Source organism: Seriola lalandi, unplaced genomic scaffold (assembly GCF_002814215.2).
Source record: "Seriola lalandi dorsalis isolate HSWRI2012SDOR001 ecotype SW California unplaced genomic scaffold, Sedor1 jcf7180002054306, whole genome shotgun sequence".
Classification (NCBI taxonomy): domain Eukaryota; kingdom Metazoa; phylum Chordata; class Actinopteri; order Carangiformes; family Carangidae; genus Seriola; species Seriola lalandi.
In genome coordinates this window covers 528,746-542,637 of record NW_019524859.1, presented here as the reverse complement: position 1 = coordinate 542,637, position 13,892 = coordinate 528,746, and the positions used below count along the sequence as shown (strand labels likewise).

Sequence of the window (13,892 nt, the reverse complement as noted above, 5' to 3'; positions counted from 1 at the left end):
GTATTTTGACTTGAGTGCAAAGTCCAAATAGGCAGAGTCCTTGTGGGAAGAAAATCTGTCTGAGGGTTCAGTTTGCTGGCATTCCTCCTGAGTGACCGTGTTCTTGTAAATATCTGAAATCAAGCTCATGATGGAATAAAATGTGAACTATGTGGGTCACAACGCAGCTAGCCGTCTGTCAGATCAGGAAGGAGATAGGACCTTGACGGATGATGAACCCTGTTTGTGAGCAGGAGATCCTGGTTTGCCTGTGCCAGCAAGGCCAGCTCTCTTCCCCTGTTTATTCTCTCAACACCTGACCTGAAGTGACTTTAACATGATGATGATTGTTTTTAACATTTCTATTAATGAACAACTACAGCGAGAACAAATATGAAACTTAATATGTGAACACAGAAAAGGCAAGAAAATTCACTTAAATAATGACAGAAATCGCCCGTGTCATTTTGACATCTTATTATGGATCACAAGTTCTAACAGTATTTTTTCTCCAGATTATCACTACAAGTATTGATACCACTTTTAAAATAGGCACCTTTTACAAAGGGTGTATAAGTTGTCACTAATGGCTTTATCAATTGCTAATCGATCATTTACTAATGCTTTATCGATCAGTTATATCAGTACCTCAATCACATCCACAGACTTAATGATTACAACCTTTAATAATGATTTAAGCATTTCCGTTATTACCAAATGGAAAGGATAAATTACAGCCGACAGATTTTTCACAGACCTGGCAACCCAAATATATAATATAATAATATGTAATAAAGATATTCGTTTCAACGTCTATAAAACACAATTATTAGAGGGCACCACTGCGCATATATTACTGTGAAATGGGTTGTGAGTTGTACTCATATATAGAGCTTCTTCTTTTTAAAATGTAGTTTCAGAGACTTTAGTTCTGTCAGTTGTGGGTCTCCCTCTTCACCGCTGCCCCTCTGAAGTGTGTGGTAGTGTTTGAAGCGTGTAGCTGATTGAGAAGATACATGTCTAGGTAATAACCGTCATTCTGTGATTCAGAGATGCTGATCTATCTGCCTGCAGCTGACTCGTTCGACAGTCACTGATTTACAATATTTGCAGTTTCCCTCCTGACATGGGCTCCGCGTCAGCGTGCGCACACTGCGCGCTGCTTTGCCAGGAACATAGCCTACTTGAGGGAGGCTGGCGAGTGTGGGAGTGAGTAGAGACAGTAATTTTTTCCTCTGGTCCTGAGGGGTCTCCTTCTCTATATAAGGCACTCTGAGCTGCAAAGGAGTTACTCAGTTCCTATGTGCTTCAGGAACACCGCCAACAAGCAACAGCCCGCTGCTCTCACAAGGGAATAATCCTGACCATTCTCTTGCGCGCAGAGGAAACTGAAATACTCAAGCAGCTGGATACTCAGTAACACAGAGGTGAGCTATTATGAGACATTTCACACATTTATTTGCAACGTGTTGTATTGTAGCTTTCAGGTAGGCTGTGATATAGCGGGCTGGTTTTAGTTAGGATCTGTCTTTCCTGTGCTGTAGCCTCATGCACATCACCTTGTGAAAGTAAGACGATGAGAAGTGTAGCACCTGGTCTGACGATACAACTTCTGACTGACATAATTTTGTCATTTCATTGTTTCAGATTTATTGATTTTACTCAGTATGACACCATGAAATTTTACGACATCAACAGCTCTGATGTTTCAGTTGTGGGTTACAAACCATGACACTGTAAGAGAGGCTGTTGGCAAGACACTGCCATTCATTATGAGTCTGCCTCCTTACCAAGGAAATGTCAATGGGATAGCAGCAGCTACCAAGATGGAAAATACTATAGGCTACAGGCAGTAGGCTTATGAGGAAAGCTGGAAAATATTTCAAATCTAATGCTAGATTTTGAGTTATCAATACAATAAAAGCCATATGTCACTTAGAAAAGATCAATTTTATGGTTTTAGGGGCAAACTACTGGAGAATAGGACAAAAGTCAATCTTTAAAGGGCTTTTTTTGACATGCAAATTTTTTGCATGTCAAAAAAAGCATATTGTCTTCCTGACTTGTGTTTACATTCAGCCTCGTGGTGGGGTGGAGAGGAGGTCAGTCCCTTCTTCAGATCAGAAACAAGCCCACCAGATAGACAAGCCCACCAGATAGACAAGGTGTGGACATGTACGTGTGTCCGACTCTTCTGCTCTGTCTGTCACTCGGGTATAAAATTCATGAGAGCCATGAGAAGGGCCCAGACACAGAAGCTGGTAGAGGTTCAGTGTGAAAAGGGGGCACAGGGAGAAGGAGAAGGGTGTGGTGCCTGGGCTGCCCGCTGGCTCACAGTGCCCAGAGCTGGCACAGCATGTTGACACAGAGCGGGTGCCAGACCTCAAGACGTCTTTCCAGCCAGAGGGAAAGAGGTGAAGGGATTCAAGGATAAGAGCAACCAGTGCGTGCTAGAGCTTGGTTTATTTTTTGTCTTTCTTCTCTGATCACGCTGACTGACTGCTCTTCTTCCTTTATAACAGTTTGTGACTCTGTGATATTTGGTTTAGCTTAAGTCATTAGGGCGTTTTCCCTCTTGCTTGTCTCCCTCCAGAGGGAGGTCAGATGCAGGGTCAGGTACAGAATGTTGCCCTTGCATGTGTCAGGAATGCAGTGTTTTTCCTCAAAGACAGTTCAGCAAGGTGAAAGCTTGTCAACCTGAACTCAGGTCTCCCTCCTCAGTCTCTCACCCTGCTGCTCAGTTTGGTTAGAAAATAATCAGAGTAAGGGGATGAGGATGAAGAGGTAGATAGTATTTCTCAACATACTGTGTATAACAGTGGTGCAAGTCCAAAGCATTCTCAGTGTTATATTTACTGATGAAGCTTAAATTGCTCTGTATAACAGGTATTATTGAAGCTATGTTATGAATGGTTAAATGCTCTTTAAATGGCTTTGACAGAAATTATGTTAGTCAGGCAGTGTGGGTTAAATAAACTCATTTAGACAGAGTTCATCTTTTGGACATAGAAGTTAACTGGTTGAATAATTGTGGTACAGTTCATATTATTTTTGTGTTAATGAAAAGTAATTAAAGCATTTCAAAATAAGGCAACGGTTGATTAAATGTTGCACACACAGAAACCTGGGTTGGTAATCAGAGGGTCACTGACAGAATGATAACAACAACAATGTTCTAATAGCCTGCTGCACAAAATACAGCAGCCAGTTCTGTGACGCTCAATAGAGTGCAAGACAGTCATCTTTGATGCATCACAGTATATGTGCAGAGAGAGGGAAACATGCCTCTTAAATGTAGATAAATGTAGATTTTATTATATACTATAATATATAATCACTAGGTAAACATGTACAATCTTCATGTATTGGACTGCATTGCAATCTAATGCAGACCAATACAACAGTTCTGCTTGTAATGATTGACATTGTATCACAGAGGAGTCAATTCAACTCTATGGTCATTATTAAGCCTGGAGTTACTGTGAGGGGAGGCTGTATTGGATTGTATTATGTTGAGAGGCGTTTCAAATGTTTTGTCCATCCCCATTTACTCACATGTGGAGGGGGGAATATTAAAAACATCTTTCAATATAATGCATTCTAATACAACAGCACCTGTACAGCCTCAAAACGATGAAGCACTTGGATTGTTAATACCTCAACTTAACCAGAAACAGAACAAAAAAAACTTCTCAAAAGAATGACTTATTGCAGGGCAGTTGCATTGGATTGCATCAGACTCTATTAGTGAAAAAAATAAAGTAGTAACAGTTTTTTATGAAATAGCCATAACTATCAAGCTGAGTCTCATCAGAAAAAACAACAGAGAGGCAGGTGACAGCAACTGATGGAACGTGTTGCTGAGCTATACTTTCTGCTTTGTCGCACTTTTAATACTTTGTAAACCCATATGTTTCTATGTGTGTGTGCATTAAATTGACAACTTTGTTACAGGGAGTGTCTTCTTTCATTAATTGAGTAATTTCTATGCCCATATTTTGTAATCTGTACTTTTCTTTGTTGACTCACACAGCGAGGGAAAAATTCATTAAACATTTCCTCTCTGCAGGTTGTGTCTGGGACTCTGAGGAGCAGCGTTCACACAAAATCCAGTGTCTACTGCAGTCTTACAGTCCGACCCAGACAGCAGAAGTGTCGGAATGACCTGCGCTGCCATGACCCGGCTCACTGTCCTCTCCCTCTCCTTCCTGCTGTTGTGCATCAGTGGCTCAGGTTCCCTCTTCCTGCCTGACTCCAAGGAGCTCCGGCAGCTGCTGAGCCGCTACGAGGAGGAAGCAGACCGGAACGGCACCAGCAACACAGCTGGCAATAGGACCCGACGAGCCATCCGCTGGTCGGACCGTGAGGAGATCATCCAGCTGCACAACAAGCTGAGGGGCGTCGTCTACCCAACTGCCTCAAACATGGAGTACATGGTCAGACATGTCCCTTTGCCCCAATTACCTACTTCAGTGTTATTCTTAATTTACAAAGATAATTAAATGTTATCAACTTAAATTTCTGGCGCTACCTCACAAAGAACTTCATTTTAATGTGTCAGCAACACTGAGCTCTGAAATGAGGCTGGTAATTAGGGTTTAAGGTTTTATTCTGCCGAGAAAAGTGGTGTTGGTATAATAAAAACAACCTTTTCTCCCTGCTGGAAACATGCAGTCATGATGGTGAGTTATTGCCAGCCTGCTGTGCTGCTCTTTTACAAGGAGGATAATAATGCTGACTCTGTCCTACCTGCAAACAGCTCAGCGCTGGAGAAGACAGGAGAATGAGGGAGGGCTTGGTCAAAGGAGAACAGAGGGAATAAGACTTGAACAGGAAAATTATGGGACAACGTGGCACATCAATGGGTAAAAAAAAGGGAGAGGGATTATTGTTGAGACACACAGAAAGTTATTGAAAACCACGAGGTCCATAAAGTTGAGAGAAGCAATGGTGGCCTGTGTGTCTCTGGAGTGTGGTTATAGCCTGGGAGGAAAGTGTCTGTAGATTTACTCTGCCCAGTGCTCTCTCGAATTCCAGCGAACAGGCAGTGTGTGTGTGTTTGTGTTGGTGTATGGCTGTTTGGGGCTACAGCGGTGTCTGTGTGTGCATGTTTTAGCGACCACCAAAAGGCTGGAAATTTACTGAGGAGATGTGCTTTGAGGGGCCATGCCGTACGCAGTCCTCCCTCCATTCATAGCTACCCCTCCATGGCGGGATTCAGGTGTCTTCTCCGCTTTCCACCCTCCTCTCCAACACCGTAAAGAAACCCTCTCAGGAAATGTGGATAATTCAGCTGTGATTGCTGGAGATTTGTAGTGGACCAGGGCCAGGCGCCAGCTTCTCCACTCAAATGTCACTGTCTAAGGTTAATGTTATACTTGTGTCCAGCTCAGTTTCACCTCACTGGGAAGGAAGGAAGTGCAGGAGCAGAGGCCTTGAACAGGTTGTGGTTAGGTATCTACTGAGTCAGAACAAGATGTGGATTATACTGCTCCACATTGTAGTGGAAACTGCAGGTGAATGTTACCGGTGTAAAATATGTAAATTCTTTGTGGAGAAACTTCTTTCATTTGATGTGTACAGGTTTGGGATGATGAGTTGGAGCGGTCTGCCACTCATTGGGCAGGGGAGTGTCAATGGGACCATGGACCTCAGGACCTGCTGATGTCTATTGGACAAAACCTGGCTGTTCACTGGGGCAGGTGAGATATAATGCACATAGTCGGTATGATATACCATCCAAAGTCTTATACATTTATATAATGCCTGAGTTTCCAATTTCAAAATAATTTTTTTATACCCTACTTTGGGGAACATCTACTATAGCTATATACTTTGAGGTCAGTGCACCACTTTGTTCCAGACTAAAGTATCTCAGCAATTGCTGTGAAGTTTTGTACAGACATTCATTAGAGGAAACAGAGGATGATTCCCCCTGACTTCTTTTTTCTTTCAAACCATCATGAGGTTTACATTTGTAGTTTTGAGTGAAATGTCTCAACTGCTATTGGTTGGATTGCCATGAGATTTGGTGCACACCCTTCAGGATGAATTTTGATCATTTTGGTGATCCTCTGACATTAGCGCTAGTGCCATCATTAGGTCAATTTCTATGCTCCTAATACTTATGTTTTTGACCAAATATCTGCAAAGCTAATGACACAACAGCCTCAACTGTACCTTGTGTTTAGTGCTGATTAGCAAATGTTAGCATGCTAACACACTAAACTAAGATGGTAAACATTGTACCTGCTTAACATCAGCATGTTAGCACCGTAACCCTGTTAGCATGTTAATGTTAGCATATAGCTCAAAGCAACACTATGCCCATATACAGCCTTACAGAACCTCTAGCATGCCTCTGAACTCTTAACCTTGTTCACAAATACATGATCAGCAGATCATTTCTTTGTACTTCTTCTTTTTTTCCTTTACTGAAAGTCTTTTCTGAGCTGTCAGTGTTGTAAGAGTAAACTGTTTCCCGTAAACTAAAGAGACGAGTGTCTGGAAAACTCTTAGTCAAAACACTTTGAATTGATCTGCTCCTTTAAAAGAATCTTGGTCCATTGATATGTGCGTAGTAGTGCTAGTCAGTGCTAGCATATTAAGCTTGATGTTTGTGTGAATGAGTGTGTGTCCGAGTAGACACCAGACACAGTAGGCCTCTGTGTATGACAGCGTGTGGCTATCGCAGCAGGTGCCCTTCCAGGAATCTGCTCTCATTCTCACAGCCCCTTTCCTCCCTCCCCTCTTCCCTCCTTTTTTTCCTGTGCCAACAACCCTTTTTTTCACTCCCCCTCTACTCTCCACTTATAAGCTCAGCACTTTTTCAATACCGTAAAAAGAGATGTTTATAATAAGAACTAGAACTGATTTGTTAGGCTGTGGAGCCATGTTTAGATTTGCTCTGATTGTTTTTTCTTTTAACCTGATTTGATTTCCCCTGTTATGGAGGGGAACAGACTGCTGATCTATGTGCCAGGTCAAATTCAGACTCATCTCTTGAAGCCTGAAGGGAGGGGGAGGAGCAGGGAGGTTCAAGCAGTGTTTCTCAAGTCAAGCCAAAGCACCTGGCAGCTCCCTCAGATATTTCCCTTTTTGCCCCCTAGTACCTGGATGGCCTGTGACTGAGCCTACTGTTTGTCTGTCTGTCTGTGTGTGTTTGTTTATTTGTGTGTGTCTGTGCATGCGCTCTACAGATACCGCTCTCCTGCCTTCCACGTCCAGGCCTGGTACGATGAGGTGAAAGACTACACCTATCCCTACCCCCATGAGTGCAATCCCTGGTGTCCAGAACGCTGCTCCGGGCCCATGTGCACCCATTACACCCAGGTGAGACAGATCAAAAAAAATGCAGGCAGGAGAGGACGAGGTGAAAGAGTTCAGAAGAAACTTTGACAGACAATAAATAGGTTAAAAGGAGCTCCACTCATTTTACACATCAAAGGCTTTTGTGGCTCCAGAGGAGCTGCGTGAAGTCTGATCAATTGCCTAGCATAACAGTCCCGAATCTCCGACTTAACTTTTAGTGGTCAAGTTGCATTGTGGGTAATGTAGGCGTCAGGTTTTGACATGGAAAAAGAATGCATGCAGTAAAAAGGCGATATCTCTGGTTCTTCTGCGGCAATTCTGAATTTCTTTTTTTTTTTATTGTCCATCATGAGTCTGAAAAGTTTGACATCCAGTTTGGTTAGTGCCATTTTAGGATGAATTACATTTTTCAATTTCTTTTTGGACCATATACTGGTATTTTCTGCTATGTTTATGATTAGGATCGGGTCATGTGCCTTCCTTTAAACATGTGGTGAGCACCCTGTATGATATTTCACAGTATTTATGGACAGAGTTGTGGCGTGACTGAGGGGTTAAATCTCAGGTGTGCATATAGTAACTTGTAGACGGTGAAAACAAGCAAGTTAAAGAGATAAATGTAAAATCAGATGCAAGTAATGGAACAAAGGAGAGTGAGGGGACAGAAAGAAGAGTTGAAGATGAGATGAAAAAATGAAGAAATCAATCAAAAGGAAACAGCGATGGGTGAGCTGGCGTCTTTTTCCCCTAGACTTTACTTTGTAGCTGCTGGGATGAGTTTACAGAAACATCCAGACTCCTCCCTCTGCCTTCACCCTGAAACCTGATCACTGTCATCTGGTAGTCATTTCCAGACACGCCAGACATCCCTCACTGCTTGACCTGGATTCTTTTGAAGATGCTGCAGAGACGGGACTGTGCCAAATAGGAGCACCATCACCTTGTCTCTGTCTTTCATTTGCTGGAAGTGCTGATAAATCTGCAATCCAGGCAGTCATACTCCATTACTACCCCTACAGAGAAATGGTAGACCCTCTGGAGTTAGAGACTGCATTGTGCTGAACTACCAGCACTCAGCACACATCAGTCTATGTGCTGACTCACTGCTTCCAGCGGCCTCTAACTCTACCAGGAAAAAGATGAACATTCCTGAGGAGGGAGAGCGCACATGTTTGAGAGTTGGGGAGGAAAGTGAGGAGGAGTTATGGAACATGCTGTGTTGTATTCGTTGTCAAATGGCACATCATTCATCTGTAACACCGCTGCAACAGCTTTCCGTTTAATAAGGCGTTTTATTTTACCTTGGACTGTCTTGGGCCTACGTTGACCATTTTTTCCACTTCTAACTGGATGATGAAAATGATCACGATTGTGTCACAGAGGGCAAACTGGGTTCACACATCATGTGCATCTGACTGGGTCAGAAAAACAGACCAGGCACTCCTGGTTGTCCCAGTGGCCACATTAATCGTGACTGCCAGTCTAGTTTCTTCCTCTGGAATGACTGATTGAACCATGGGCTGTGAGAAATGTGAGGCGGGACGTCTAGGCTTAATAATAATAGTTTTCTCTGCTATAATGTGTCTGTTCTTTCAGTAAGTGCTTCTGCTAACTTTGGCCATTCCTCTATTTCCTTCTTCACAGCTGGTCTGGGCAACCACTAACCGAGTGGGCTGTGCTGTGCACGTGTGTCCAAAGATGGACGTGTGGGGTGAAATATGGGAGAACGCCGTTTACCTTGTGTGCAACTATTCCCCAAAGTAAGATCAGTGTTCCTTCATGTTCCACTGTTCACCAACACCCCTGCTCTCTAGATTTGTGTTTACATTCCTCCTCTTTACACTGCTGACAAATGTTACATTGCTTGCTCCTAATATAGCTGCACTGCAGATATGTAGCACTAAATGTTTGAGAGGTTTGTATAACATATTGTTGCCATTAAAATTCCTCATAAGTTAGAATAGAAAAATAATAATGAAGAACAGGGAAAGAATAATAAAAGCAGAGCAGGCGTTTGTTTTCCAGACAGCCCACAGGATGTAATTGCCTGAGAGACAAGGAGTGTGGGACTAATGACTACTAGGAGTGTTGACCATGAGCAAAGACTGCTGAAGTAATTACAAGGCCATGAGCCCAGTGATGCCTGACTGATGATTAATTTCCACCTTAGTCAAGCTGTCCATTGTGCACTACTTCTGCAGGGGTAACTGGATTGGAGAGGCCCCATACCAACATGGCCGCCCTTGTTCCCAGTGCCCTCCCAGCTATGGAGGAGGATGTAGGAATAACTTGTGCTACAAAGGTGAGAAAACCTGTGTGGTTTTCATTCAAAGATGTTGCAATTAAATATAAATATACCCTCAACCTGAACCCCATCTGTTTATCCATCTATAGACTCTCAGCGCTCAGAGACAGAGGACATGAATGAGGTGGAGAAGCCTCAGGTTCCAATGCTGCCTCGTACCACCGCTAAACCTGCCCCCAAACCTAAACCGTCCACTCCGAAGAAACCAGTGTTCAAGCCCTCCACTCCGAAGCTCACCACACCAAGGACGCCATCTTTAAAGACTACCAGTAACAACTACTTAGGTATCTAGTGGGATTATACATCATAACCCCAAACCTCCATGTTTGGGTGCATCTCTTCACTTATTTTTTTGTCTTTTTTTTTGTTTGTTTTCTTGCAGCTCAAAACATTAAGTGCGAGACTAGACTGCGAGATAAGTGCAAAGGAGCAACCTGCAACAGGTTAGGTTATCTTAATGAATTTCAATGTAAAGTTACTTTTGGATATATACTGTACATATGTCTATTGTGTGTCAACTCACTCTCCAACTTCTATTTTGACCACAGATACATTTGTCCAGCTAACTGCATGACTAAGAAAGGGAAAGTCTGGGGAACTCTCTATTATGATGTGGTGAGTTTTTCCAGCGTCAGCAGCAAACTCCACACAGCAGTTAATACTGTAAATGAATATTTATAAATGCTAATTTTTTGTTGTCTCAGCAATCAAGTATTTGCCGAGCTGCTATTCATTTTGGCGTGATTGACAACAACGGAGGACTGGTCGACATCACAAGAATGGACAAACTTCCATTCTTTGTCAAAGCCACAAAGAATGGCATTGAGTCTCTCAGGTGGATATCTCTGCTTGACCTAATTTTCCAAATAGGGTGAAATCCCCTTTCTTATGAAACACATTTCCCTGCTTTTTCGATTCACATTTTGTGCAATAATGGATTTTTCCGATCACAATTTGTTTTCCTGATTTCTAAACACTTTGATGACTTTTACAGCAAATATAAACCCGGCAATGCCTTTGTGGTGGCCAAGGTGGAAGGTAAGTGAATCACTCTTTGATTCATGACTTTATAAAAATACATGTATTAGGAATATTACGAGTTTTTCTCTTTCTCTGTGACAGAAATGACTGCAGACTGCTACACCACAGTGGCTGAAATCTGCCCTTTCAAAAAGCCCTACTCACACTGCCCAAGGTGCCTTCTCACATCCACCATCTTATCATTCACTAAACAATCAAATCGTTAGCCAATTAATAGTTCCCATTCTTGTAAAATAAACTTATTTCTATGAATAAAACCCTCATCTGTTGCTTCAAATTCATACTAATCCAATCTCTTCCTCAGAATCTTCTGTCCAGCTAACTGCAAGACTCAGCCTTCTTACTGGTCACCTGTTATCGGAAACAACATTTACACAGATGTAAGTAATACAAGTTTTCTATGTGTATGAACTTTATTAAATTCATCACGAGTCAAACCAGAGGTCCAGGCCCTCCAGTTCTGTCCTGTTTCTTTTTAAATCTTTTTATGGCCTATTAGTTTAGACAGAAAGCAATGGACATGTGGATCTGTATCATGGTTAGGTCGACTTTAAGGCGACTTGCAGGGTTTGTGATGCATGGTAGCTATGGAAAGCCATTGAATCACAGTCTGAATTTGACTAATGGAGGATGGGCGTAATGGTGAGGTAAGCCAGAGACTGCCAGGGATGTAATACTCTGCATGGGGCCTGACCATTCAGAGGCTGACTAAAGTGTTATCTCAGACTAAGTGCTTGTCTCTCAGATGTAAGAGGAGCAAACGTGCACAAGAATGTTTTGCAGTCTCAGGCGCTGAATGTGTTTTGACTGTGGTGTAGAGGCTGGATGCTGGTTAAACACGAGACATAAACTGTCTGTTAGAAATGTTGGAGGGGTGTATGGACAGTGTGATCTCTGTTTGGACTAGAAATGAATGATTCCGCTCCAGACCGTTGATAAGAGCTTATGGTCTGTTGTGCTGGAGCCAGACTTCTGGCTGAGATTGTGAAACAAATGCTTGAGTGTGTGTGCTAACGTGTGTCTGTGAATTACTGCATTATGTTTTGTGCTGTATCTGTAATAAAAGAATTACAAAGATAACTCCTGTAGTGAAAAAGTTATTTTCCATCTTCTTAAGGCCTTTCTCATCTTTCCACGCTTTCTCTTCACAGAACTCCAGTATTTGTAAAACAGCCATCCATGCAGGGGTAATCAAAGCAGATGGCGGTCTTGTGGATGTTCTGCCACTGGACAAGAGAAAGAGCTATCTTGGAGTCTTGAAAAATGGCATCCAGTCTGAAAGGTACTGCTCAATTTTTTCAGGTCAACTATTTTTACTGAAATGATCTTCCCAGACGTGGACTGTAGGTACAGAGACAGATGGGTCAGGCACCATGTCAAACAGTTGCAGGGACATTAGAGATAACTTGAATTCCAGAAATCTATCTTTTTAGATTTGGCTCACTGTGGTCTCACTGTAAAGTATTTAAGAAAGACTGTGTCTAAAAATGAGAACAACCATGTTTAGACATGCTGTGTGACCACTTCCATCAGCAAGCAACCATTTGTTTAATAGCTGTGAAACTGCCAAAACTCCTTAGTTGTAATGTTAAGGAATATGTTCACCATTGCTGAAATGAAAATCAAGAAGATTGTAGTGAAATGACACAAGTAAATCTGACAAGAGAATCTGAAATATGACTGAGAAAGGTAGTTTTATTCATTTTACCCTAACTTGATTTATGTCTCCTGTAATACTGCATGTAGTGGGTTCCCTGCGTGCACGCCATGTTTCTCACATCACTCTCATGTCTGTGGCTGGCTCCAGTGGACTGAGCTTGGGCAAAGAAGCCCTTGTGGCCAGTTCTGTTGGCATGTGGGGTTGTAAGAGTAATGGTGTGGTTTGGTGTGTGGATGGGCCACACATGGGATCTGTGCTTACTTTACCCAGGCATTTCAATTGAGTGTGCAAAGTGCTGAATGGCCAAAAATAATCCAAGTCTGATTCTATGAAATCTAATGCAAAGTTGCGAAGGCCCCACTCATGGCACTGGGATAAGAGGTCAAACTGCTGAGTGAGAGTCCGTGCCATGTGCCAGCATCATGGCAGGGTGGGCAGGTTGGACTGGACGCTGGTTGCTGGGGAAGTAATCACAGCCTATCCAATTACTCGAGGATGGAAATGCTGTCAGCCACTTAGTCAGTGCTTTCCTATACGGATAATTATCTGTGATGTGATACCAATCGTGCTGGCCTATCATGATTATTGATCATGGCAGAGCTTCAAGGTTTCTCCACCGATGAACTAATTGCAAAGTCGTTAAGTTTAACACATGTGGTAGCTGGAAAGATCATTCTGAGAAATACGGCAACAATGAGTCATACTGCCAGTCTGTCATTTGGTTTTTTCCAAAGATGTTGTGAACAACATGATTGTGCCCTTTTTAATGGCTTTTGGTGCAGGGAGGTCTTGGATAATATTAAAGAGAAGAATTCCAAGTATCATGAAAACACATTTTTCAAAAATATGTTTTTATTTGGATTAAAGGGGCACTGCACCTATTTTATACTTGAAGTTCAGTTCGATCGTCACAGGGAGTACTTCTCTGCCTCTGAACATGGTTGTGTAATGTCTTCTGTGGCTCTAGAGGGAGATTTCTAAAGCCTGAGAAAATAACTCAGGGCTATCTTAGTTTGTGCTTGATACTTACATTTTTTAACAGAAAGCCTGCAGATGTACAGCTCCAAAGAAGTGGACATTTAAGAGGCACAGAAGGTGTAATAAAAGATGCTATTGGTTGCATTGAGGATTCAGTGTTTTCAGAGATTAACCCTTACCAGGGGTTAACCTTCAGGATAAACTCTGCCGCTTCAGTTCTGACCATTCTGTTCCAATTCCCACACCTAACTTGTTTTCTGTATCGTCTGTTTGCAGCAAGACCAACACAGAGGGGGGTTCCTTCCGAGTCTTTGCTGTGAGGGAGTGAGACTTCAGTTCAGAAGTCCAAAGACCAACAGAGTCACCTCAGCTGCTCTTGAAGAGCAGGAAGTGCCCACAGGTTGGATACCAAGGCTGTTCATCTGTCTCTGTGTCTTCAGTGGAAATAGACCGTCCCAGCAGATTGATAGACAATTTTCCCTCTTAGTTATCAAACAGTAGCCACCCAGTAGAAGGAATTGTCCGATATTTTAATGAATTGTTATTTTTTCTCATCTTGTAACTCCAGATATGGATATTCCTTAGACATACGTAATCTGTGAATACAGAATTTTTTTT

At 42.4% G+C, this 13,892-nt stretch overlaps 1 protein-coding gene across 1 annotated transcript; it reads left to right on the top strand.

Annotated features, from left to right (window-relative positions):
* The first annotated feature begins 1,150 nt into the window (after positions 1–1,150).
* Positions 1,151–13,885, top strand: crispld2 (cysteine-rich secretory protein LCCL domain containing 2). Its single transcript, XM_023406383.2, has 15 exons — positions 1,151–1,406; positions 4,049–4,415; positions 5,563–5,681; positions 7,179–7,311; positions 8,935–9,050; positions 9,492–9,592; positions 9,685–9,879; positions 9,978–10,038; positions 10,144–10,210; positions 10,300–10,430; positions 10,590–10,633; positions 10,718–10,790; positions 10,941–11,016; positions 11,788–11,918; positions 13,551–13,885. Exons 2-15 carry the CDS (start codon positions 4,140–4,142, stop codon positions 13,600–13,602), a joined length of 1,575 nt encoding a protein of 524 aa, XP_023262151.1. The 5' UTR covers positions 1,151–1,406; positions 4,049–4,139; the 3' UTR covers positions 13,603–13,885.
* Positions 13,886–13,892: the final 7 nt, after the last annotated feature.